This window comes from Mustelus asterias, chromosome 18 (genome assembly GCF_964213995.1).
Source record: "Mustelus asterias chromosome 18, sMusAst1.hap1.1, whole genome shotgun sequence".
In the NCBI taxonomy this organism is placed as follows: domain Eukaryota; kingdom Metazoa; phylum Chordata; class Chondrichthyes; order Carcharhiniformes; family Triakidae; genus Mustelus; species Mustelus asterias.
The window spans coordinates 61,103,772-61,130,458 of NC_135818.1; the positions used below are offsets into that span (position 1 = coordinate 61,103,772).

Here is a 26,687-nt window from a genome sequence, read left to right on the forward strand (position 1 = left end):
AGAAATGGAAAGAGCTACGGGATTATCAAGAGTTAGGAGCTAAATTGAAAGGTAGGTGATAATTTCAGGATTGTTGCCCAAGAGTTTTGAAAATTGGCATAGAGACAAACAAATAGTGATACTTGAAAGAGAGATTCCATTTTATGGAACTCTGGCAATAATGCTGGGACTGGAAGGGGCTGTTTGGGGCTGGACCACATCTGAACTGGGCTGGAACCAAGATGCTATCAGAAGAATAACCAGGGCTGTTTTAAATATTTTAGTAACATGAAGGCCTGGGGAAGGCTGTGGCAATTACTGGAAAGGACTGAAAATTAATAATGAAAAAATCAGTAAGAGAGTGTATAGGACAAATTAAAGGAAGGAAGAAGGATAAAATGAATGGCCAGATATCGGATGAATTCATAGAACAGAAAGGCAAAATAAATACTAACAGGAATAATAAAATCAGTTTATACTTGAGCAGAGTACATAGTATTTGCAACAAAGTGGATGATTGAAAGCAATAATTTGATCGGGAATCCAGATGTAGTAAGCATGGTTAGCTAAGAGAACAGGATTGGTAACTAGGTATTGCTATATATAATACATTTGGAAAAGTTGGGGATTAGTTGTGTAACTGTACCTGTTATAGAAAACATAACAATGATAGAAAAAAGGATTTAACTAGTAATAAAAGATAAGTATAGAATGGATATGGATTGAGCCAGAAGATAAGAAGGGATTCATCAACCCGTTTGGAAATACTATAGGCTACTAAATAGTGGGAGGGATTTGGAGGAAGAGATATGTAAACAAATCTGCAAGGCGACTAGCTAGCATAGAAGAATAACCATGGGAGATTTCAACTTCCCCCAAATAAATTGGCAAGGAGAAGCACCAAAAAGAGGAAAGGAAATTGAGCTTTTACGGTGTTTAAGAACTCCTTTCTCATTCAGTATTGAACTGGATGAGCCATGCAAATACTATAGCTACAAGAGAAGTTGGAAGCTGACAATCAGTCCAACCTTGGTGGTGGGGAAGTCACGATTCTGAGGGACAGAATATATCTGCACTTGGATAGATACGGATTAATCAGGAATAGTCAGCATGCATTTGTTAAAGGAAGATCATGTTTGACAAATTTCATTGAATTTTTTGATGCGGTAACCAGGAGTATTGAAGAGGTTAAAGCATTGATGTGGTCTGTATGGACTTTAGCAAAACTTTTGAGGCTCGGTCAAGAAAGTAAAGTCCCATGGGTTCCAAGGCAAAATGGCATTTTGGATCCAAAATTGGCTGAGAGGCAGGAAGCAGAGGGTGATGATGGATGGGTGTACCTGTGACTGGAAGTCTGCTTTCAGTGGGGTTCTGAAGGGCTCAGTGCTATTTGTAGTGTACATTAATGATTTGGATTTAAATATAGGAGGTATGATCAAAAGGTTTTTGAATGTCATGAAAATTGATAGGGTGGTAAATAGTGAGGGAGGATAGTTGTAGATTGCAGGAGGATATCAATGGACTGGTCAAGTGGGCAGAGCAGTGGCAAATTGAATTCAACCTGGAAAAATGTGAGGTAATGCATTTGGGAAGAGCTAACAAGGCAAAGGCTTACACTATCAATGGTAGGACCATGGCAAGTACTGCCGATCAGTAGGACCTTGGAGTGCATATTCACAGATCCTTGAAGGTGGCAAGGCAGGTAGGTAAGGTGGTTAGGAAAACATATGGGATACTTGCCTTTATTAGACTGGGCATAGAATACAAGAACCAAGAGATCATGCTGGAACTGTTTAAAACACTGGTTAGGGTACAACTAGGGTACTGGGTGCAGTTTTGGTGACCACATTATAGGGAGAATGGAGAGGGCGCAGAGGAGATTTACCAAGATGCTGCCTGGGCTGGAAGGCTTGAGCTTTGAGGAAAAATTGGAAAGGCTGGGGCTGTTTTCCTTGGAGCAGTGAAGGAGACCTGATAGAGATGTACAGGATTGAGGGGCAAAGATAGCAAAGGAAGGTATTTTTTCCATTAGTAGAGGGGTCAAAAACCAGGGGGCATAGATTTAAGGTAAGAGATTGAAGGCTAAGAGGGGAATTGAGGAGAAACTTTTTCACCCAGAGGGTGGTGGGAGTCTGGAACTTGCTGCCTGGAAGCATGGTTAAGTCAGAAGTCTTGTAACATTTAAGAAGTGTTTAGATATTCATTTTGCGCTGTCATAACCTCCAGGGCTATAGGCCAAGTGATGGAAAATGGGGTTAGTATCGTCAGAGCTTTGTTGACTGGCATGGTCATGATGAGGCCTCCTCCTGTGCTGTCAATGTCTATGAATCAATGAAAAATCCTGTGGTGAGTAACTCACACTCTGACTCCCCAAAGCCTGTCCACAATCTAAAGGTACAAGTCAGGAGTGTGGTGGAATCCTCTCCACTTGTCTGAATGAGCAACTCCAACAACACTCAAGATGAGCATGACACTGTCAGGACAAAGCAACCTGCTTAATTGGCACCCCATCCACAAACATTCACACCCTCCATCCTTAACACACAGTGTTAGCAGTGTGTACCGTCTGCTAGATGCACTATAGGAATGCACCAAGGTTCCTCAAACAGCACCTTCTAAACCCCATGATTACTACCATCTGGAAAGATTAGGGCAGCAGCTGGAAGTTCCTCTCCAAGCCATTCACCATCCTGACTTGGAAATATATCTCCATTCCTTCATCGTCGCTGGAAGTCCCTCCCTAATAGCACTGTGGGTGTGCCTGTACCACATGAACTGCAGCAGTTTAAAAAAGTAGCTCACCACCACCTCTTAAGGGCAATTAAGGATGGGCAATAAATGCTGGCCTAGCCAGCGACACCCACATCCCATGAATGAATTAAAAAATAGTAAAGTGACCTGGGATTAGAAATTAACAAAACATTAAAAGCAGCATCATAGGTAAACAAAGCAATTAAAAAGCTACAAAGCACTGAAATTTACTTCTAAGGATACATAATTCAAAAGTAATTAAGTTCTGATAAACTTGTACAGGACTTTGTCAGACTTCATTTGGACTAATGTGTACAGTTCTGGTCTGCGTACTAGAAAAGGGAGAGGTAAGTGCTGGAAAAAGTGGAGCAAAATTCAAGGACGGTCCTAGAACAGGGATTATAGCTGCAAGGAACAATTAGTCAGGTTGGAGTTTTTTTCCTTTTGAAGGCAGACTTGGATATGACCAAGTAGAGGTTTTTAAAATTATAGGTTGGACAGGGTAGATGTAGAGAGAATGTTTTGACTTGTTGAGGATCCACATTTGGGTATCATCAATACAAAATTATTTTTAATAAATCCAGTTGGTAAATGAAGAGAAATTCCTTTACTAAGTGAGTGGTTAGAATGTGAAACTTTACTAGAGGAAATGGTTGAGGCAAATAGCATAGTTGCTTTCAAAAGGAAATCAGACGAGTACTTAAGGGCAAGAGAACAGAATTATATGGAAAAGGCTGAAATGAGGCAGATAAAATGTAAGAGACTTGTATGGGCTGTAAAACCAGCACAGACTAGCTGATCTGAATAGTCTGTTTATGTGTTGTGCGTTCTGCGTTCTATGTAATTCTGCTCCTTTTCCACTTACAGTTGACCTCAGAGTGCTCAATGCTTACAGAAAGAAGAAACTTTTATATTCTTTATTTCCAATGATTAAAGCTAAGCTGTCAAAGTCAAACATTGTATCATAGTTTATTATTATCAGGCATTTAATTCTACCTTCAGTTATTAGTTTTTACAGTTATTCTATTGTAATATTTCCTACTTTTCTATTTGCAGGGTAACATAATTCTCACTGACCACGAATACACAATTCTAAATCTCCTGCGTTTCCGCACTGACGAGGTAGAAGATGTGAAATTTGCTGTTCGTGAGCGATACCCAGTTGATAATGCAAAAGGTCCAGAGCCTCCACTATCTTTAGAGAGGTATGGTCATCACGTACATGAAATGTAAAAATATTTCCAACATTCCCTTTAACATTGTCATGTATTTCTGGTGGATGAAGCGTTGCAATTTGCCTTATGAACAAACTTCTAGCTTGACTTTGTTGTAAGTATAGATTTTAAAATGTGATACCATCTGCACTACATTGAGTGATGTTATGAAGGTGGGAAGTGGGCAGTCTTAGCGATGGATTGCATATGTGTTGGAAAGCTCATCTCAAATGTCAATCAGAACACCAAAGACTGGGAACAAGCAAGTTTTAAGGGGTGCCTTAAAAGGAGGAGAGGGTAGAGAGGAGTCAATTAGTGTCGGTCTAAATTTTAAATGGTCCAAAGTTTAGGAGATTAGGGCTGCGATTCTCTCATCGCAACCCACAACTTTTCTGGTAGGTCGAAGTGGGAGATGCGCGTCGCCGGCCTTGAACTGGGATTTGCGCTTGCGCCGGGAACGCATGCGCATCTCCCAGAGCCGGCGAACAGTCGCCAGTCAGACCATACTGGAAACCGGTGGGAAGGCAGGTAAGTAATTTAAATCTTTTTAAAATGTATTTTAAATATGTTTATCAGTTAATTATCGGGAACTTTCAGGACCCGATTGAATCTCCCACCCCGCCAGGAGTACTTCATTCCAGCGGCGTTCAGACTAGCTCCCCAGGTTCAGGGAGCCAGCCGGAGACTCCGCCGGAATGAAGGGGAGGCAATGGGGTGAGGGGGGGGTGGGGGGATTGTTACTGCTGGGGGGGTGGGTGGGCTGTACATCGGGGCGCTCCGGGGCGAGGGGGGGGGGGGGTGGGGTGGTCAGGGCTGGCCTGGGAATTGTTGTGGGGGCTGCGATTGGGCCATGGGGGTGGCTGGAGGGTCAGCACTGCGGGGGTCCCGGGCTGGCCAACGATCAAGCTGGCCAGGAAACGGGGAGTCTGACAGATCAGGATCACTGCGCATGCGCAGAGTCCTAGAACTGTCAGACTCTGGTGTGAATATGCCCCGCCCCCCTGGATTTTTAATGATATTCACGACTGGGACCTCTGCAGTGCACAGAGTGCGGAGATTCAGGTGAGAAGCTGAACTCGCCTTGAAGAAGGGGTTTAGAACAGTTTTTCTGCCAATTTAGCACTTTTGGCAGAATCGCCCCCTAAGTCTCCAACATTGAAGTCTTCTTTTTTCCATTCATGTGCTTGCTATAAAATTGGAATTACTTGGCATTGTCCAGACAGATTGTCAATCTGTAATTAAGTCACTATTTGTCTCTTCCTCTGTAATCCTCCATATCCCAAGGAGCGTAAAATTAAGAGAATTTGGAAGATTGTCAGTTCTGGTGAGAAAACTGGCGTGGAACCCTCCAACTCCATTGGCCAGTTTTCTCTCCAGATCTTGTGCCATTAATTGCAAAAGGGCGGGGGTCTGTGCCATTAGTCTGGCAAGGTGGGGACTTTAAAGGGTACCTCAATCACTAGAAAAAAAATTAATCCCTCCCCTCTGCCCCACCGACCATCACTGGCATGGGCCTTCTTCCCTCCGATCAACACTGGCATCAGCCTTCTTATCACCAGCATTGGCCTTATCATCATCGCTGGCTCTCCTTGGGGCCTGCCCCTGGCAAAGGTTGGCACTGTCAGGTTGGTGCCCTCAATACATGACATAAGGCTTTCTACAGTAACTCAATTTACATTTTATTTCAATAAGACCACCATTCTAAGGCAATACCACTCTGCCCATGCTACTCACTTACTCTAGAAGTGTGCACACACATTGTAAAGAGGTGATTTTTGCTTTGATCCCAGGAAATAAGTTAATTGGATTCAATGCAGTAGAAGGTCACCCAACAATGTGATTTTAACTCTTGATGCACCTGTATGCTGCTGTAATTAATTGAAGGTTATACTGTTGCCATTCTTGGTAATTACTGAAAATTCTAATTGTCCTACAGGTTGACAGAAGTATTGGCTAATACACCAAAAGGAGAACAAATAAAGAAAATTCTGAACCCCCATCTTTGTGAGTAACATTTTTGTTTGTAAGTACATTTGGTAAATTCAGATAATCAGGAAATCTCTGAGGCATCAATATGCTAGTTGTGTTATAACATGCTCAACGGTGGTAATTTAGTGACACCACTGTGGAATAAAAGTAAGTACTTGAGTATTGCGAATGCAAAAGCTGCAGGCAGTCTGAAATAAAAACAGAAAATGCTGGAAATGCTAATCAGTCAAACAGCATTTGTGGAGAGAGAAACAGTTAACATTTTAGGCTAATGACTTCTCTTCGAACTGGAGAAAGTTCTATTTGTAATAAGTTTTAAATAAGTCAAGAGTTGGGGAAAGGGCGGCACGATAGCACAGTGGTTAGCACTGCTGCTTCACAGCTCCAGGGTCCTGGGTTCGATTCCCGGCTCGGGTCACTGTCTGTGTGGAGTTTGCACATTCTCCTCGTGTCTGCGTGGGTTTCCTCCGGGTGCTCCGGTTTCCTCCCACAGTCCAAAGATGTGCGGGTTAAGTTGATTGGCCAGGTTAAAAATTGCCCCTTAGAGTCCTGAGATGCGTAGGTTAGAGGGATTAGCGGGTAAATATGTGGGGGTAGGGCCTGGGTGGGATTGTGGTCGGTGCAGACTCAATGGGCCGAATGGCCTCCTTCTGCACTGTAGGGTTTCTATGATTTCTATGAAAGGGGAGTGGGGATAAAAGAATAAAAGGGAGATTGTAAAAGAGACAAAAGGAAATTCTATCGGAGAGAAGAGCAGAACTTCTTCAAGATGAGCATTACTGGAAGCTAAATGGCAGTGAATTAAACATTAACACAAAAGCTTTTGTACTTGCTTAAAAGGTATGCTTGTAGATGAGCAATTGCAGGCATTTAAATAAATATTTCATTATCAAGAATATATAGTCCAGTGAGAAATAAAACATCCACAGGAATGTGGCCTGTCTGTGGCTAACTAAGGTTAAGGGTATTATTAGATTAACAGAAGAGGTTTATAATATTGACAAGAAGAGTAATAAGCCTGAGAATTTGGAGAGGTTTAGAAGCCAGCAGAAGATGACAAAAATTAATAGCATGAGAATAAACCAGCAAGAAATATAAAAAACAGATTGTCAGAGCTTTAATCTCAAATTTCTTTTTGTGACACAATAATAACAACATATGCAACACTGCTTCTAATAACAGTGAACATATATTAGCAAGTGTAATTCATGTAATGGGCTGCAGAGTTCAAGAGAACCTCCAATGAGTTAAGCTACAATACATTGATATAAAATAAAACTGGCAAACTTGAGAAAACAATGGCATCACATATACTTCTGTTTGGCCATCATTCCCAACCTGACTTGGAAGACCCTCTGTAAGACCTTCCCACACTGGTATAACTGATTTTCTTCAATAAATCAAAATTGTTTAATTCCAGGACAAAGGGAATCAAAATGGTGTTGTCACAAGCAAATACAGCTATAACTCCTATCAGGGTTTAAAGGCATAATGCGAGCTTCCCTGACACACCTAAACAAAGTAGCCAACTTCACTTGTTCTCAGAAAGTGCTTCCAATTAGATCAGTTCTAATAGATTTTTTATTTTAATAGTTTTAATACTGCATGTCAACTGTAGAATATCATTTTCAAGCACATGCAAGATGTGGATTATTTCCAATTCAGCACTAAAATAAAACTGGTTTAGAGTGGCCAGTTATTTTACAGATTAGACATTGAAAAATATTTTGATTTTCTTGATTTGAAATGATGAAATTTTCTATCCATCAAAATGCCTTTTCTATTTTAAAGCTTGTGGAGCAACGTTGATTGAACATTGCCTGATGAAGATTGGACTATCTGGTAATGCAAAAGTAGGCCATGATTTTGATTTGTCCAAAGGTAAGATTACAGGAGCATTATGAAAATAATGCATTTTATGAAAATAGTTTAATGGCATAACATTATTGTAAGAATAATTGTAATCTCTGGTATGACAAATGAAAGAGTAATTTGACTTTTTTTTCTGTTTTAATTTTCAGTTTTAAATTTTGCCTTTAATCATATTTTCATTTCCAGATGGAGAAAAGCTTATGGCTGCTCTACAGAAGGCTGAGGAATTTATGGAGATGACAAGTAACTTTAAAGGACAGGTAGACTTTTGTAATATTATTTCCTTTGTGATGCCAAGCCTACCTCTTCTCTGCAAGTTAATTTCCCACATTCTGTAATTGGATCTCCCTGTTTCTGATACCATCTTTGCCTTGTTTCTGCTCATGCTTTCCAGTGTATATTGCTGAGTTGTGTATAGCTGTAAAAATAGTCTGTCGATGATTTCAAAACAGGAAATAAAGCTAATTCTTTAGCATGCCAAAGGAAACTAAAAAAATGATATTGATAAGTTTGAGGTAGTGGGCTTAAAATGGCAACACTAATTTAGTGTCAGTAAGTGTGAGACAAGACATTTTGATTTTAAAATTATAATAGGAGTAAATATATTCAAGGGAAATAGGCTTAGTGCTCTTGGAAAACTTGGGGATTTTGGTGGAAGGGATACAGGCTCACAGAACATTTTAGTCAACACCATGGAGTTTCCGTGCTGCATTGCTCTATGACTTTGACCTCGGGTTGATTAGATTGTTTTAAAAACCAAAACATTAATGGAATTCTATAAATACAAAACACAGGCCGATATTAATGATGGGCTTATAAGATGTCAGTTAGAGTACTGATTGTGGTATTGACTTCCAAGCTGCAGGAATGATATTGAGGTTTTACAGTGGGTATAATACAGATTATGGGGTTGATGTTAAAAATAATGTTTCAACTTGTATAGAAATACCACGAAGTAGATAAAGTATACAGTCTCTAATGGTTGTGGGGTCTAAAGTGAGGCGTAATAGAAGCCAAATGAAATGCAACGGGGGGAGGGGGGGGTGCAATCTTACCAAAATAAATTCTAAGTGCTGAATGAGCATGAAAATGGGAGAGAATCGCGCCCATTTTTTCAACGAGCCTTAGAAACATAGAAAAACGACAGCACAAACAGGCCCTTCGGCCCACAAGTTGTGCCGAACACATCCCTACCTTCTAGACCTACCTATAACCCTCCATCCTATTACGCTCCATGTACTCATCCAGGAGTCTCTTAAAAGACCCTATTGAGTTCGCCTCCACCACCACTGACGGCAGCCGATTCCACTCGCCCACCACCCTCTGTGTGAAAACCTACCCCTAACATCACCCCTGTACCTACCCCCTTCAGACTCAATCTTATGGCACTTAGTGCAAAAAAAGAGGCAAAGTATGATTCACGTCAATAGAGCAAGTGGATGAAGTCTATTCTCACCGGAAAGCTAGTTGCTCGCACAAGAGGGTGCTGTCATGCATGCACAGATCCCTGTGTTATGTGCAACAGAACAGAGAGATCTGTCAGTTCTTCCCCTCAACCTGTTCGCTGGCCGATCACCCCCAACCCCCTGGCCCGGTCGATTTGCCGCCCCAATCGCTGAGTGCGATCCTAGCTCCCCATTGATGGGGACCATATGTAATCCTCACTGGTGAGGACCTCTACCAGGGGAGGTCATTAAGACAAGTAAGCCTGGGCGATTGCATCCGAGACTCACTAATAATATTTAAATATCCAGAGCTGGCAAGATCGCGAGAGATGCGAATCTGGTAAGATCGCCCCTAAGATATTTAGAGAATGAAAAGGGCCTTTTTACAGAGACCTGAGGATATGGCAACATTCAATGTAAAATTACAGATATACAAAGGAAACCGGGGTATCAGAACAGGACAGCTAAGTGTGGCTCGCACTATTTTCTTTTGTGGAGAATAAATGCCGACATAGACTCATTGAGCAAAATGGCCTATTTTCACAAGTAGCACAAGACAAAAATTTAAGCATGAATATCTGAGGTGTTCCAAAGATATCCTTATGTTGAAGGCTCACTATATCAAATTTGAAATTAAAACAGAAAATGCTGGAAATCAACAGATCCAGCACTATCTTTATAGATGTTTCAGGTCTGTGGTCATACATCAGGACTGGGAAAAGTTTAAAATGTAATAGGTTTTGAAAAAGTGGAAGTGGGGTGGGTAGGAAGAAGAACAAAAAGAATGCCTCCATTCGGGTGGAGGACAGGAGAGGTTAAATTACAGAATTTAATGGCGCAAGGACAGAGGGAGTGGAAATGGGACAAGTAAAGAAACAAAAGATGTGTCTCAAGGAAATATTTTTAAAATCATGCACCCATTTAAATTTTAAACTACTTTATAACCATGAAATAGACAAATTGTATTAATTATTTTTGGATAGGGTTATATAATACAGAAACGAGAAAAAAAGCCAAGTTTGGATCCAGACAAGCCACCTGAAGAGTTACTAACGTAAGTCTATACTTCTTGCATTATAGTACGGTTGTAGGGCTATTAGACTGTCTGTTTGAAAAAAATGTTTTGTCTTTTACAGCTATGAGGAATTTCATCCATTTCTTTTTGAACAACATACAAACTATTCTTGTATAGTGTTTGACTCGTTTGATAAGGTAATAATATACTTCTGGATCTTATTTTCTTTTTGTTTCTTTCTAAAATGTTCAGTCTTATTTAGGCATAGATGTAGGACGCCTAATAATAGGACATGAATATATTGCACTTATTTCTTAATCATGTAATAAATATGATAGATTTTTGAAGAAGCCCTTGTTGTAATATTTGCATACAGACCCCTTGTTGTAATATTTAAAAGTACATGCTGCCACTAGAAAAAAATAGGCAGCACTTATATGAATTTTCTCTTTTGAGTTGCATGGGAACAAGGCTTCTTACGAACAATGCAGTAACTTAAAGGTACCCTAATTACATGATTTTGGTGGTAAGTTGAGTATTCTTGCACGGCTTCACTCATAGAGATCATAGAAACCCTACAGTGCAGAAGGAGGCCATTCGCCCATCGAGTCTGCACCGACCACAATCCCACCCAGGCCCTACCCCCACATATTTACCTGCTAATCCCTCTAACCTACGCATCTCAGGACTCTAAGGGGCAATTTTTAACCTGGCCAATCAACCTAACCCGCACATCTTTGGACTGTGGGAGGAAACCGGAGCACCCGGAGGAAACCCACGCAGACACGAAGAGAATGTGCAAACTCCACACAGACAGTGACCCGAGCCGGGAATCGAACCCAGGACCCTGGAGCTGTGAAGCAGCAGTGCTAACCACTGTGCTACCGTGCCGCCCTATTTCTATTTACTAGTGAACAAAGCACAAAGAAAATTACAGCACAGGAACAGGCCCTTTGGCCCTCCAAGCCTGCACCGACCAAGCTGCCCGACTTAACTAAAACCTCCTATCCTTCTGGGAACCATATCCCTCTATTCTCATCCTATTCATGTACTTGTCAAGACGCCCCTTAAAAGTCACTACCGTATCCGCTTCCACTACCTCCCCCGGCATCGAGTTCCAGGTTCCCACTACGTTCTGTGTAAAAAAAAAAATCTGCCTTGTACCTCTCCTTTAAACCTTGCCCCTTGCACCTTAAACCTATACCCCCTAGTGCTTTCAGGATTTTGCATTTCAGTTTGATGTTAGTATATGGTTTTGATATAGCTTGTGTTTTCAGTAATAATGAGTGCTTTTTATAATAAAAATGGAGGCAAAGACATCAGTGATTAAACAGCAGTTCTGTATTTAATGTGGGATTATTTGGTTGTAACATATGCAAAAAAGCCTCAATTTCTTTTCTTTTGAATGATCATTTTTGTTGGGCACATCCAGTTCATATTCTTGCACTGTCTGAGCAAAAGTCAAAACTGAGAACATGGTTTCTTATTGCCAATAACATATTTAAAGTTATTTTTCAATTTAACACAAATTGGTCCGCTAACCATAGGCTTTTATAAAGAAACAGAAAGAAAATAACTTGGATTTATGTATTTTGTGTAGAAAGATAAGTCAATTTTTCTCTTCTATATGTAATATTTGAAGATGTATGTTTTAGTTCCCTGCAGTAATCTCTTTGCTTGATAGAAGAAATTACATAAAACAATCACTGGCATTTTGTCTCATTTGTAGTTATGGACTGTCGGAACGGTTAATGAGAATTAGAGGCATACATTAATAATTGTGTCCGGCAGTCTGTAATAGATCAGCTGCAAATATTGCTTTAGTGAAAGGCTCTCACTATCCTAACGTTGAAGATAAAGTGTGAATGAATAATTTTGTGCTTTGCTTTTATTTGAGTATAAGTATAAATTATATATAAAATAAAGTCAAAACTTTTAAATTATCTGTAACTGTTACATGAAAATAAAATCCTTTGCACAATTGTGATAAAGTTTATAGTGGTAAAAACCGGCATAAGAAATATTATTCCAATAATAAATAATTGATTTTTGACAAATCATACAAACCAGGAAGGTCCCACGTTCATCCCTGGTTTGGGTTCATTTATGTCAGCTAGGATGCAGATAGGTACACTACAGTACCCATCGGTTAATAAGTTTCTTCTCCTAATCACGAAAGAGCAGCTTCCCTTGCAAGTGCATGTGTAATGTGTGTAAAGGCAGGATTTGGCATGGTTGTGATATCCATTCGATACCAAAATTCAAGGACCACTTTGGCAGGGGAAATCGTGGATACCCAACTCTGATACAATAGAACCTCAGCAACATAAATGCTACTGTGTGTTTCTTATTAGTGTTTAATTTTTTTTGTGCTAATTTTGTAAAAATATATTTTTTGTTCAGGCAGTTGATGAGTTTTACTCAAAATTAGAAAGCCAGAAAATAGACTTAAAGGCTTTGCAGCAGGTAAGGTTTCACTATCTTTAAAAAGCACTGAAAAAATTCACACTATTTTACTTAATTTATTTTATTGATGTTCTCTCTGCAACTACAGAGTCAAAAACACAGTTACCATGGTTAAAGGGATTCCTGGCTCTGGTAATCTAAATAAAGATAGTTTTAAGTGGTGCATAAACATTGCTATGGAGTAGTTGAGCTGAATGGCCCATTTCTGTGCAGAATAACTTATCAAATTTCACCAACTTTGTTAAATGACTTTACATTCATCTTTGCGGCAATATAGTTTCAGCACGACTGGACATTCATAATAACATCGACAAAAATATTTTGATTTTTTGATTTTTCACTGCCTGGGAAGAAAATGATCCTCCACAGGCAAATTAGTACCCTCCCCCTTCAGATGTATCCCATCCTTACAGTATCGCTCCCATCTCTGCCAGAACTGTGCAATGCCCAGCGAGGTAACATCGTTATTCCTGGTACCCCAGTGTTCCTTGTGTATCAAGTTCCCTAATCATCTGTTCCTGGCACATGACTGAGGACATAATGCTGAAATATTCATCTGTAAAGTACTGCTCCTAAAATTGTTTTCTAATCTCCTAAATTCAACAAACAGGTCTTTTTTTAATTTACGTGATTTTAAAAAGATTTAACCAAACTTATCCACATCTAGCCCCTTTCAATAATATGCTAGGTGCTATTTGTACCTCTTTGTGGCTTTCAAATGAGAATAGTTCTTCCCATTACCATTGCAGCCAGAATGTTCTACTGTTTTATTATTAAATTTTAAGCCATTGGAAGTTTTTAAAATTTATTTGTGCCTTGCCCTACTTAAAACCTTCTTGCATATTGTATGGTGACTGTTACTTTACTATTTACATCCAAAATTTATTTCTGGCTTAAAAATCAGAACTTTTGGCTGCATTCACAGTACTTTTATTAATGCAATACATAATTTAATATTTTTATGACTGTTTCATTAAATAGAAAATGAAGAACATTACCAGACCAGCTATTCTGAGGTTCTACAAACATTAGGGCTCTGAGATTCCGTGGGGATTCTCTTCGTCTAATTTTGGTGAGGGTAACAGTGTAAAGGGCTGAAACTAGTTGTTTACTCTTTTGCACTTCGGAGTTCTGCTGGGGTCTCACCAAATTAGAACACCCCACAAAATTGCAGGGCGATAGTTTATTCCCTGATAACAATAGTATAAAAACATAATTTATATTGACTTGTAAGCAGATTAATGCATGGTTTACAAGCGTTTTCAAAAGAGTTGAAAATATTTCAATTTTCCAAGTGAAAAGATGTACCATTGATGATCACTGTGGACAAAATGCATGATATATATAATGCCTTATATTCCATGTTATAAGGAAAAGCAAGCATTGAAGAAATTGGAAAATGTTCGTAAAGACCATGAGAAAAGATTAGATGCCTTACAAGCGAATCAGGTAAGCTTAATTATACACCTGTAACAGTACAGTGTATGATGGCTAATTGTAAACTTGCTGCTGTGAACATTAATCTATCATCTATACAGCAATAGTAATCTTAAGGGATACTGTGTACATAATTTTTTATTTTGTATGGATAACTCCTATTGGTTTAGATTGAAGACATTATGGGGGCAATTCTCTCAAAAAAAACTAAGTGCCCAACGGGCGGGAATACGGGAGATTTTCCCGCCTATTTTCTGAGTGAGCTGAGTGGAATGAATCTCCAGGAATCTGTGCATCACAGAGTCTGTAACATGATTCACGTCGGTAGAAGTGGTGGACCTGCCAGAGAGGCCAGAATCATCGTGCTGAGCAGGCCAGTGCACGTGTGCCAATCGCCGGCCTCCATGACCCAATCACCAGTCTCCGTGACTCTCCCTCCACATGTCCACCCCAACCCCCACTCTGTATGGCCAGTCCAACACCCCCCACCCCATTGGCATCGCCAAAGTGTCATGCTGGCACTGTCCAAGGGGCACTCACACGCCCCTGATCTCCTGGGCGGGGAGGGGGCTCAATGGCCTCTGTCCCCACCAGCAGGGTGACCACACCTGATTCCCGTTTATGGCGACCATCCACGATCCCCACTGGTGGGAACCTCTGCCGATGGGGTGGGAAACATTAGCGAGCCTGGACGATGCCATCCCATACTGTAATCAACTTCATGCTGATTTCCAAAATGAGGCTGATTACGCTTAAAAAAAAAAGGCCTGGGATAGCTGCGATCGGCTGGACGCTGGGCACAAATCCCGCCATAGGTGCCCTGCTGATATGGAGAATCATGCCCATTATGTCTCTCCTATCTTAATCCATGTACTGTTGAAAACCACATCCATGCTGTGTTATTTTCTGACTAGGCTATTCCAGTTTTCTTCTGACCACCCTTCTCCATAAACTAAGCTCATCCAAAATGCTGCTGCTTCTATCATCCTACACCAGGTTATGTTTACCATGACTTAACATATGAACGTATGAATTAGGAGCAGGAGTAGGCCACTCAGCCCTTGAGCCTGCTCTGTCATTCAGTACGATCATGGTTGAGCTGACTTTAACCCCATACCCACCTGCCCCCAATAATCTTTTACTCCCTGCCTATAGAAAATCGATATAGCCTTGCCTAAAAAAAAAATCAAAGATCTCTTCCACCTGTCTTCTCCCATGAGAGGAAATATCCTCTCCACATCTACCCTTCAGGATCTTGTATGTTTCAATCAAGTGGTCACTTACTCTTACCAATGCCCTCTACAACTGAGAAGTCTCACAACACCAGGTTAAAGTCCAACAGATTAATTTGGAATCACAAGCTTTTAGAGCACTGCTCCTTCATCAGGTCTATTCAATTTCCCTTGCAATAAATGATAACATTTTATTAGCTTTCCTAATTACCTGCTCTACCTGCAAACTAACCTTTTGCGAATCACACACAAGAACACCCAATCCCTCTACATTTCTAAGCTCTGCAAGCCCTCACCATTTAGATAATATGCTTCTTTATTCTTCCTGCAAAATAGACAATTTCACATTTTCCCACATTATACTCCATTTGCCAAATCTTTGTCCACTCCCTTAACCTATCTATATCCCTTTGTCACCTTATGTTCTATATATTTTCGTGTCATCAGCAAATTTAGCAACTATACCTTTAGGTTCTTTCACCCAAGTCATTTATATAAATTGTAAAAAGTTGAGGCCCCAGCATTGAACCCTGTGGCACACTACTTGTTACAGTTTGCCAACTAGAAAATGGCCCATTTATGCCTACACTCTACTGCCTGTTAGCTAGCCATTCTTCTATCCATGCTAATATGATACTCCCTTCATCATTACCTTTTATTTTCTGTGGCACCCTATTAAATGCCTTCACTGGTTAGATTCACTGGTTCCCCTTTACCCACAGCATGTTACTTCCTCAAAGAACTCCCAATAAATTGGTTAAACACGATTTCCCTCTCAAAACAATGTTGACTTTGTCTGATTTACCTTGAATTTATCTGAGTGCCCTACTATAGCATCTTTAATTATAGTTTCTAACATTTTCTCTACAACGGATGTTAAACCAGCTGGCCTGTTGTTTCCTGCTTTCTGTCTCCTTTCCTTTTTGAATAAAAGAGTTACAATCACTATTTTCCAATCTAAGGGAATCTTCCCTGAGTCTAGGGAATTTTGGGAAAATTAAAACCAACACATCAACCATCTGCTACGAGAGGTTTAAGGTGCTGGGGGGTAGGTACAGGGGAAATGTTAGGGGGAAGTTTTTCACTGAGGGTGGTGGGCGAGTGGAATCGGCTGCCGTCAGTGGTGGTGGAGGCAAACTCAATAGGGTCTTTTAAGAGACTCCTGGATGAGTACATGGGACTTAATAGGATGGAGGGTTATAGGTAGGCCTAAAAGGTAGGGATATGTTCGGCACAACTTGTGGGGCCGAAGGGCCTGTTTTGTGCTGTAGTTTTCTATGTTTCTATCATACTAGCCACTTTTAAGACCCTTGGGTGAAGTCCATCAGGATCTGGGGACTTGTCAACCCACAGCTCCAACAATTTGTTCAGTACCACTTCCCTGGTGATTGTACTTTTCATGAGTTCTTCCATCCCTTTCATTTGCTGATTTATCGTTCCATCACTGGTCCTCGCTGACCTACTTTGGTTCCTACCCCCGATGCCTCAAATTTAATATTCTGACCCTTTTGTTTATATTGCTTCAAATCTTTGATCCACGCCCCCCCCCTTCATCCCACCCAGGTACTCTGCCACGGTTCAGTGCTCTGAAATTTGTTCTCTCTGCTCCTCAAATCTCTCTCTTTTATGACACTCCTCAAAATCAACTTCTTTGACCAAGCTTTTGGTTTTCCCCTGAATGTATTTTTCTTTGGTTGGAGACATTTCTTTTAATTATACCACTGAAGTGTCTTGGCGCATTGTTAAAAGTGATATTTATGTATGTGTCTACATTTACAATATTATAAAATTAAAATTAATTTTTTATCTATGTTTCTCTTTCAATAGGAATACGATAAGATTAAGGGAGAGCTAATTGAAATCAATTTGAACATTGTTGATAAAGCTATTCAAGTGATACGCAGTGCCTTAGCCAATCAGATTGACTGGACAGAAATTGGGAGCATTGTAAAAGAAGCACAGGAACAAGAAGATGCTGTAGCTTGTGCCATAAAAGAGCTGAAGCTAGACACCAATCATATCACAATGTTGTTGAAGTAAGCTTTTTACTTTCATCAATCTTAATCTAAGAAATATAGTTAAAGATATGTACTATATATTAAAGATATGTACTATATATATATATATATGTACTATATAGATATGTACTATAGGGAAAGTTGGCTGATTGGATAGGTAACTGGCTATCTGATCGAAGACAGAGGGTGGTGGTGGATGGAAAATTTTTGGACTGGAGGCAGGTTGCTAGCGGAGTGCCGCAGGGATCAGTGCTTGGTCCTCTGCTCTTTGTGATTTTTATTAATGACTTAGAGGAGGGGGCTGAAGGGTGGATCAGTAAATTTGCTGATGACACCAAGATTGGTGGAGTAGTGGATGAGGTGGAGGGCTGTTGTAGGCTGCAAAGAGACATAGATAGGATGTAAAGCTGGGCTGAAAAATGGCAAATGGAGTTTAACCCTGATAAATCTGAGGTGATTCATTTTGGTAGGACTAATTTAAATGTGGATTACAGGGTCAAAGGTAGGGTTCTGAAGACTGTGGAGGAACAGCGAGATCTTGGGGTCCATATCCACAGATCTCTAAAGGTTGCCACTCAAGTGGGTAGAGCTGTGAAGAAGGCCTATAGTGTGTTAGCTTTTATTAACAGGGGGTTGGAGTTTAAGAGCCGTGGGGTTATGCTGCAACTGTACAGGACCTTGGTGAGACCACATTTGGAATATTGTGTGCAGTTCTGGTCATCTCACTATAAGAAGGATGTGGAAGCGCTGGAAAGAGTGCAGAGGAGATTTACCAGGATGCTGCCTGGTTTGGAGGGTAGGTCTTATGAGGAAAGGTTGAGGGAGCTGGGGCTGTTCTCTCTGGAGCGGAGGAGGCTGAGGGGAGACTTAATAGAGGTTTATGAAATGATGAAGGGGATAGATCGAGTGAACGTTCAAAGACTATTTCCTCGGGTGGATGGAGCTATTACAAGGGGGCATAACTATAGGGTTCATGGTGGGAGATATAGGAAGGATATCAGAGGTAGGTTCTTTACGCAGAGAGTGGTTGGGGTGTGGAATGGACTGCCTGCAGTGATAGTGGAGTCAGACACTTTAGGAACATTTAAGCGGTTATTGGATAGGCACATGGAGCACACCAGGATGATAGGGAGTGGGATAGCTTGATCTTGGTTTCAGATAAAGCTCGGCACAACATCGTGGGCCGAAGGGCCTGTTCTGTGCTGTACTGTTCTATGTTCTATATATTAAAGATATGTACTATATATTACTATATATATATGTACTATATATTAAAGATATGTACTATGGTTAAATATATGTACTATATTTTGAAGAAGGATTTAAACGCAAAAAATAGTTTAAACATTTGTTATTTTGTAATTCTGAAAAAATGATGTTTTATCTCATCCAAATTTATGGTAAATTGGCAGATAATAGTACAATAAATACCTGATGATGTGTAGGTGGTTGTTCAAATTCTCAAGGTGAATGACTCTTTGTATTCTGATAATTTATGGGATCGACAAAATACTAACATTTACATTTGAGACAAACAAGTGTTTGAGCTGTTTATGAAATTATTTTTTAAGACAGTTTGCAGCAAATATATAAATGTGTGACTATAACACTGTAAAGTTCAGATTTGTGGTGTAAAGAATGAAATGCCCCTGTTAAATTATTTTATGATGAGCCTTAATTACATTTGAATGGAAAAATGTCCCACTGGAAATGTCATTTAGGCTTTTGTTAAAGAGACCTTAAAACTCTTGCATACATTTTTTTAAAAACCTGACAACAGCACATTGTTACATGCACCCGAATTGTTGGGGTCAGTAATCTACGTATGATGCCTTTAGTTTGGTTTCTGTGCTTTTTGTCCCACTATAACTTGTTGAATAAACTAATAGGCTTTGGAATTGTGGTGCAAAGGTTGTGTAAGATGTCTATGTAGATTGTAGAACATATCTGTATGTATGAAATATACTCATAGAATTGCTGACATTCAACCTAAACCCCATATGAGCAATCAAATTAATAATTCTCCTGAGCTGGATTTCAGCCACATATGTCAAAGATTGGAGGTGATTTAAATTTAGCTGACCTTTGAATCATTCTACATTAGCCGGTCCAAAGTATATTTGCAGTTACACAAACCAAACCGATTTGATTAAAATGACTCATTTCTAATAACCAGAGCTTTAAAGATGGCATCAGAGACAGATGTATAACTGCTGCTTTATCAACATATTGTGATCACCCAATTGACAACATTGTAAGGTTAAATGTTAGGGAATACATCAATCTCTTTAAGTGTTTAATATTACATGTGTTATGTACCTAAGGCAAGAATTGGCCATTGGTCTATTTCCATTGTTGTCTTGTATGTCTATATAGATCATCTTTCAGCTCCTTCCTTTCCAAACTAGAAGATTGTTTCCCAGTGTTTCCTAATAACACAGACCTGTGACACTGGGAACAACCATATGACTCCCTCCCACAGGGCCTCTGTCACATAAATATTTCCATTGTGACCTGATGACCAGAACAGAATTCGGTGTTTGGGCAGACCAAACAAAGCATTGTGCACTTACATTTTTAAATCATTCACAGGATGTGGGTATCACTGGCAAGGCCCGCTTGTATTGTCTATCTTTAACTGCACTTGAGTTCTTGAAGCTTAGTAGTCTGTTCCCACGGTGCTGTTGGGTAGGGAATTCTAGGATTTTGATCCATCATCTTTGGAGGAATGGTGATATATTGTCCAGAATATATCCCTCCAATCAGATTTCTGCTCCTGCCAAATTAGCACTCGGCAAAATCACATGCCATCCTATGTGACTATGACCTAGGTAAACTTCTCCTTATCCTTCTTGACCTATCTGCAGCCTTTGATAAAGTTGACCAGATCATCCTCCTCCAAAGCCTGCCCACTTATCCAGCTGGGTGGAACTACTCACACATGGTTACATTGTTATCTACCTTATTGTAACCAGAGTATCACTAGCAATGCTTTCTCATCTGCCCAAGTGTGGTTACTTCCCACCTTACTGTAAGAATTAGAATCTGATTAAAATTTAGGCTGCTGGTAACTTTAGTTAATTTAACTTCGTATCCCAAATCCATAATTTGTGTGGGTCTCACTGAGCTGGCCGACAAGATACAATCAAGTGAGAAAGGCAAGGTAGGAATTTATTAAGCAGTAATGGTAAATATAATTAACAAAAGGCAGTAAAGTCAGCAAGAATATTCCTCTCCCTCCTGGGAGTCTGGATTCCCTTAGGTGCTGACAGTACAAGCAAAGTTTTTGTCTCTGTCCTGATTCAGTGTTGAGCTGTGTCTTAGGAGAGTTGTCACCATTGGAAAGGTGGTGCGACTGTGCCAACGATGTCTTGAAACCTTGGATATTTATCCTTAATTCTGAGGTTCCTTGTGTCATACAAGGTCATATTAACTCTTCAATTAATTTAAAGTGAGGCCATACTTCTCTCTCCACCTTCATTGCTGAAGTCATGTAGTCAGTGTTTGAGAGGCAGATGCTCATTCTTTTTATTCAGTGACATCTATGGAGTTACATGAATTAAAGGACAAGTGACATAAACCATGTTACATTCTTATCACAAATTGTGGGCTGGTTGGCTTTTGCATAAGTATGGGAACTTGCTGAAGCATACCCTGGGACTCCTCAGTATCAGATGTTAGCTGTGTGGCACAGGAGAGATAAGCAAAGTAGATGTCTTCCTAAATGATAAATGACTTACTCTGTTGATATATTTAATTAATCAAGGTTTTGGAAGACTATTTTAATTGAAATGTATATGTGTTAAACTAGCAGCACCTATCTTGTATCACTATAGTGAGGGATTCATGCTGAGAATTGAACCGTCATTTCTTGGGAAACCTTGTGTGTGAATTTTAAACAAAGGAAATGCTGTAACTTCAGGTCCTTGTCAGTACATTCTTCACACACAACTAGCATTTCCAGCTGATATAAACTGCCTCACAGCTGCAAATTGTGCGAGCAGCCTGTTTTTAACTAATTGCCTCTCCTCCAGCAGGCAAGAACTTGAGCTAGTCTATTTAAAGTGTGGCAAACATGAAATCCCAAGTGTTAGTCCTAGTTCATCTAAAATTCTAAATTTGTTATATTATTGAAATCTTACATCCCCAAGGATCTTTCTCATCTACATGCGGTCTCTTGGCGATATATGAAGGCACAGTATTAATTTCCACATGTATGCTGACGACAATCAGTTTGACCTTGCCACCACCTCTCTCAAGTCTTCCACCGTTGCTGAACTATCAGACTGCTTATCCAGCATCTGTTTCTGGATGAACAGAAATCCTCCAATTAAGTAATGAGAAGAATGAAGTTGTTATTTTTGGACATAACTCCAAACACTGTTCCCTAGCTACTGACTACATCCCTCCTCCATCAACAGTTTGAGAGTAAACCAATTTTGCTCACAATCTTGGTGTCTTATTTGATCCCAAGGTTAGCTTCCAATCTCATATTTTTTCTTTCCATCTTTAAGACCACTATTTTCAGCTTATTGCCCAACTTCACCCCTGTAATCTGCTGCTGAAACCGCATTCACGTCTTCACTACTTCTAAGCTTGACTATTCCAATGCATTTCTGGTTGGAGTCCCACATTCTACCCTCCGTAAACTTGAGATCATAAACCCTGCTGCTCATGTCTTAACTCCCACCAAGTCCCATTTCCCTTCACCCCTGTACTTGTGAGCTACATTAGCAACGTCCTGATTTTAAAATTTTCAGGCTTGTTTTTCAAATGCTTCCATGGCCTTGCCATTCTCTATATCTGCAATCTCCTCCAACCCCACAGCCCTCTGAGATATCTGCACTTCTCTTTTATTCTGCCCTGCTGTGCATTCCCTATTTTAATTACTACACCATTGGCTGTACCTAGGCCCTAAACTCTGGAATACCTCCACCCCCCGCCCCCACCCATATCTCTCTGCATCTCTGCCTTACTTTCTTCCTTTAAGACACTCTTTAAAATTACTTATTTTGACCAAGCTTTTAATCATCTGTCCTAATTCTCCTTATGTGGATCAGTGACTTCATATTATAATGCTGAACTGTTTGGCACATTTCATTATGTAAATCGTTGTAGTTGTCTTAACGCTGTGTGACTTGGGGAGTATCTTGGAGATGGCGGTGTTCCCATGTGCCTACTACCTTTGATAGAAAGTTCTATCAAAGCATTGATGACATTTGTTGTCCTGTTTACCAGCCCAATCATTATTCCTGCCAAGGCAATTTGTTAAATAGTTGTGCCTTTTTAAGGAGCCAGTTACTTACAGATGAAAGCCATGGTCCCGTCTGCAACGATTTCTGCAGCGGGCGGGACCGAAAAAATGACCTCTATCTTGGTATATTCTTCCTATCTTGTTATTTCTGTCTCCTTGTGCCTCTTATATCTTGACAGGAAAGTGGGATGGTCTAGGATTTTTTTTATTCGTGTATCGGATTTGGGAATTACTGACAAGTCCACCATTTGTTGCCCATCCCTAATTGCCCTTGAGAAACCACCACTTTCTTGAACTGGTGCAATTAATATGGTTTGGGTGTGCTCAAGGCACTTTTCGGGAGGGAGTTCCAAGATTCTGATCCAGCATTGGTGAAGGAACAGCTACATATATCCAAGTCAGGATGATTGGCTTGGAGGGAAACTTGCAGATGCTGGCATTCCTCAGCACCTGCTGGCCCAATGGATTATTGTGGAGTTTGTGTCAGGAACCTGTATACAGTATATAATTTTAATTCTGCATTCTGTTTAGAAACCCATACGTAACTGATGATGAAGACCAGGAACATGACGTTACTCTGGATGAAGCTGTTCAAAATGAACAAACAAAAGGCAAGAAGAAAAAGGACAAAAAGCAACAGCAGAAGAAAATGTTACAAAAAAACAAACCAGTGTTGGTGGATGTGGATCTTGGTCTGTCTGCATATGCTAATGCAAAAAAGTAGGTATTCATCTAGAAAACCTAAATTACCTGTGATACTTTCTCCAAAATTGATAATATAAACACAGTTGTTATGAATTTGAATTTGTATTTTATTCCAATTTTAAAATGCCTCTAATATTTAAACTATATTGGACAATCTGATTTTCTCATTAAATAATTTATCAATTCTTATTGAAATCACTGACATGTAGAATATTTTATGAATAATCTTACCATTAATGGTGAGCTAGTCTCTTTCATTTCAGCATAAAGAAATTTATAAAACTTTGAGTCATGCTTTGAGGATTGTCAAACAATGCACCATGGACTGCTACCTTAAATATTTCACACTTCTGAAGTGTAAAGCTTGATTTTATACATTCTGAAGTGGTCCCATATACATTAAATTACCAAGAATCCCCAATTTTATGTAATTTTCTCTGCCTCAAAGTTCCTATGGATCAGTCAATTTTACTAGCAGGGATAAATTGGAAATTGTTAAGACTCTGCCACAGATGCTTGAATTGCTTACTAAAAATTGCATAAGCATGGGTTGGGGTGACCTGCTCGTTATTCTTCTTTGTCTCTAGTCTGTGTTCACTACTTTCTCAGTTTCCAAGCTACAACTAATGCATTTCCAAACTCTGTGGCCTGGGGCTCGGCTCCTCCCGCTGCGACTGGATCCTGAATTTCCTAACCCACAGACGGCAATCAGTAAGGATAGGCAACAACACCTCCTCCACAATCATCCTCAACACCGGTGCCCCACAAGGCTGTGACCTCAGCCCCTTATTATACTCCTTATACACCTATGACTGTGTGGCCAAATTCCCCTCCAATTCAATTTTCAAGTTTGCTGATGACACCACCATAGTGGATCTGATTTCAAACAATGACGAGACGGAGTACAAGAAAGAGATAGAGAATCTGGTGAACTGGTGCGACGATAATAATCTCTCCCTCAATGTCAACAAAATGAAGGACATAGTCATCGACTTCAAGAAACGTAGTGGAGAACGTGCTCCTGTCTACGACAATGGGGATGTGTAAAAATGGTCAAAAGCTTCCATTTTTTAGGTGTCCAGATCACCAACAACCTGTCCTGGTCCCTCCATGGCAACACTATAGTTAAGAAAATCCACCAACACCTCTACTTTCTCAGAAGACTAAGGAAATTTGGCATGTCTGCTACGACTCTCTCCAACTTTTATAAATGCGCCATAGAAAGCATTCTTTCATGTTGTATCACAGCATGGTATGGCTCCTGCTCTGTCCAAGACCGCAAGGAACTACAAAGGGTCGTGAACCAAGCCCAGTCTATCACTCAAACCAGCCTCCCACCAATTGACACTGTCTGCACTTCCCACTGCCAGGGAAAAGCAGCCAGCAAAATTAAGGACCTCACGCACTCCGGACATTCTCTCTTCCACCTTCCGTCAGGAAAAAGATACAAAAGTCTGAGGACACGTACCAACCGACTCAAGAACAGCTTCTTCTCTGCTGCCAACAGATTTTTGAATGGACCTACCTCACATTAAGTTGGTCTTTCTCTGCACCCTAACTGTAACATTATATTCTGCACTCTCTCCTTTCCTTCTTTATCTATGGTATGCTTTGTCTGTATGGGGCACAAGAAACAATACTTTTCACTGTATACTAATACATGTGACAGTAATAAATGAAATAATCAGCTTGATCCTACATATTACCACTGAATTACCTTGTGCTACAAATTTGTAGTTAAATAAACATTTCACAATGGCTGCACGTATGGTTAATGTAGTTATAATAATTGAAGAATGCAGTTATAAAAAAAAACCATCCCGTAATGAAAAAGGGCACATACAAAAGTTGGGTCAAGTTATTCTAATGCCGGTTGTTTCTAAATTTAATTGCAGCTGATCGTTAATATGTTTAACTATGTTTTAAGCGTTTTGTTTTTCAAATGATATTTTGGTGCAGATACTACGATCACAAACGAAATGCAGCAAAGAAGGAAAAGAAAACAGTTGAAGCTGCAGAAAAGGTAGGAAATATTCTACATTGAAAGACAAACGTTATCACTGAAGAATGGTGCCCAGGCTGCATATGTATTGGCCTTGTGGTGTTGCCCGACCTGGAAATCAGCATATGCCTGTGTAGTGCTACTTCTATTGAATTTCTCCCTCATCGTGTCTGTAGCAACGCTGTGAAAAGCAAGAAGCGGGGCAGTGCAATTAATTTCTCTCACTGGTTTTTAGAAAGTCAACACTGTATTTCTCTCCCCTTTTTTATGGTTTAGATTTTACTGAGCTATCGATCCTTGTGGTTCGTGGGCTAGCGATCTAGCCCATGAACTTCTGCCAATTTTGGATTGCCATGTAGTGCATGAGAGTGGCCTAGTGTTAATTTCAGTTTTGATTTTATTTTCTTTCTGTACGGCAAGAAGGTGCCTTCAAATGCTGCCTCTCCATTCATCTGTGAATAAAAAAAATAAATGGGGGGGGTGGGGTTAAGAATAGAGATTTTATTTTTAATCTTGTTCTCTGTCACTAGTGCCAGAGAATTTAATTTTGACTTCAATTAAGGGCTTCTTGTTCACCCTTGATTGTTCTATGAACATCTTGCTCCTTTTTAAATATTAGGATAATGTGAGATAACCTCTTGATTTCGGGAACCACTTCTGTGTTTATGATGCTCCTTAAAGATATATTACCCAGAACATTATCCATATCTTTTTAATTTTCTTCAGGATTCCAGAATGTATCTCATTTGGTTGGAATTTATTTGTTTTAATTTCATTATTCTAACTGATTATAAACTGATATCTACTTGTACTGCAGATTTCAGATTCAAAATGACTAAATTAAATCAGTTAACTTTTTTTTTAAAATCTCTAACTTAAACCCATTTTTATTAATTTATTCTTGATTTGTTTTTCTTTCAGGCATTTAAATCAGCAGAAAAGAAGACCAAAAAAACACTAAAAGAAGTTCAGACAGTCATTACAATTCAGAAGGCACGAAAAGTGTATTGGTAGGTTGTGTGGTATGTATTATATACGGGTAGAATGAGCGCTTGCTGAATTGGACTAATCCGCCTCTGCACACTACTTCTAATTTTGATAATTTGGTCATTAAATGGGCTAGAGTAACAGTAGGTGGCTCTGGTTAAGATAGACTTAGAATATCACCAACATGACTGGTAACAATTGACTGAGAATGAGTGATGGATTTAGGTAAATTAACCAAGAAAATTTAACTCACATTCGTGGTTAAAACAAGTGAAGCAAAAACTCATAATGGTTTAATCGCGTTTTATATTTGGATTTTTG

General features: G+C 39.8%; 1 protein-coding gene across 1 annotated transcript in view; it reads left to right on the forward strand.

Annotated features, from left to right (window-relative positions):
• The window catches only part of nemf (nuclear export mediator factor), a 66,299-nt gene that overhangs the window by 9,251 nt on the left and 30,361 nt on the right, over nt 1–26,687 (forward strand). The window contains exons 5-16 of the mRNA XM_078234145.1: nt 3,787–3,935; nt 5,881–5,948; nt 7,725–7,814; nt 7,992–8,065; nt 10,234–10,304; nt 10,387–10,462; nt 12,669–12,731; nt 14,103–14,180; nt 17,228–17,436; nt 23,204–23,392; nt 25,337–25,400; nt 26,301–26,389. Of these exons, the coding sequence (XP_078090271.1) occupies nt 3,787–3,935; nt 5,881–5,948; nt 7,725–7,814; nt 7,992–8,065; nt 10,234–10,304; nt 10,387–10,462; nt 12,669–12,731; nt 14,103–14,180; nt 17,228–17,436; nt 23,204–23,392; nt 25,337–25,400; nt 26,301–26,389 (1,220 nt within the window). The remainder of the gene's footprint in view (nt 1–3,786; nt 3,936–5,880; nt 5,949–7,724; nt 7,815–7,991; nt 8,066–10,233; nt 10,305–10,386; nt 10,463–12,668; nt 12,732–14,102; nt 14,181–17,227; nt 17,437–23,203; nt 23,393–25,336; nt 25,401–26,300; nt 26,390–26,687) is intronic.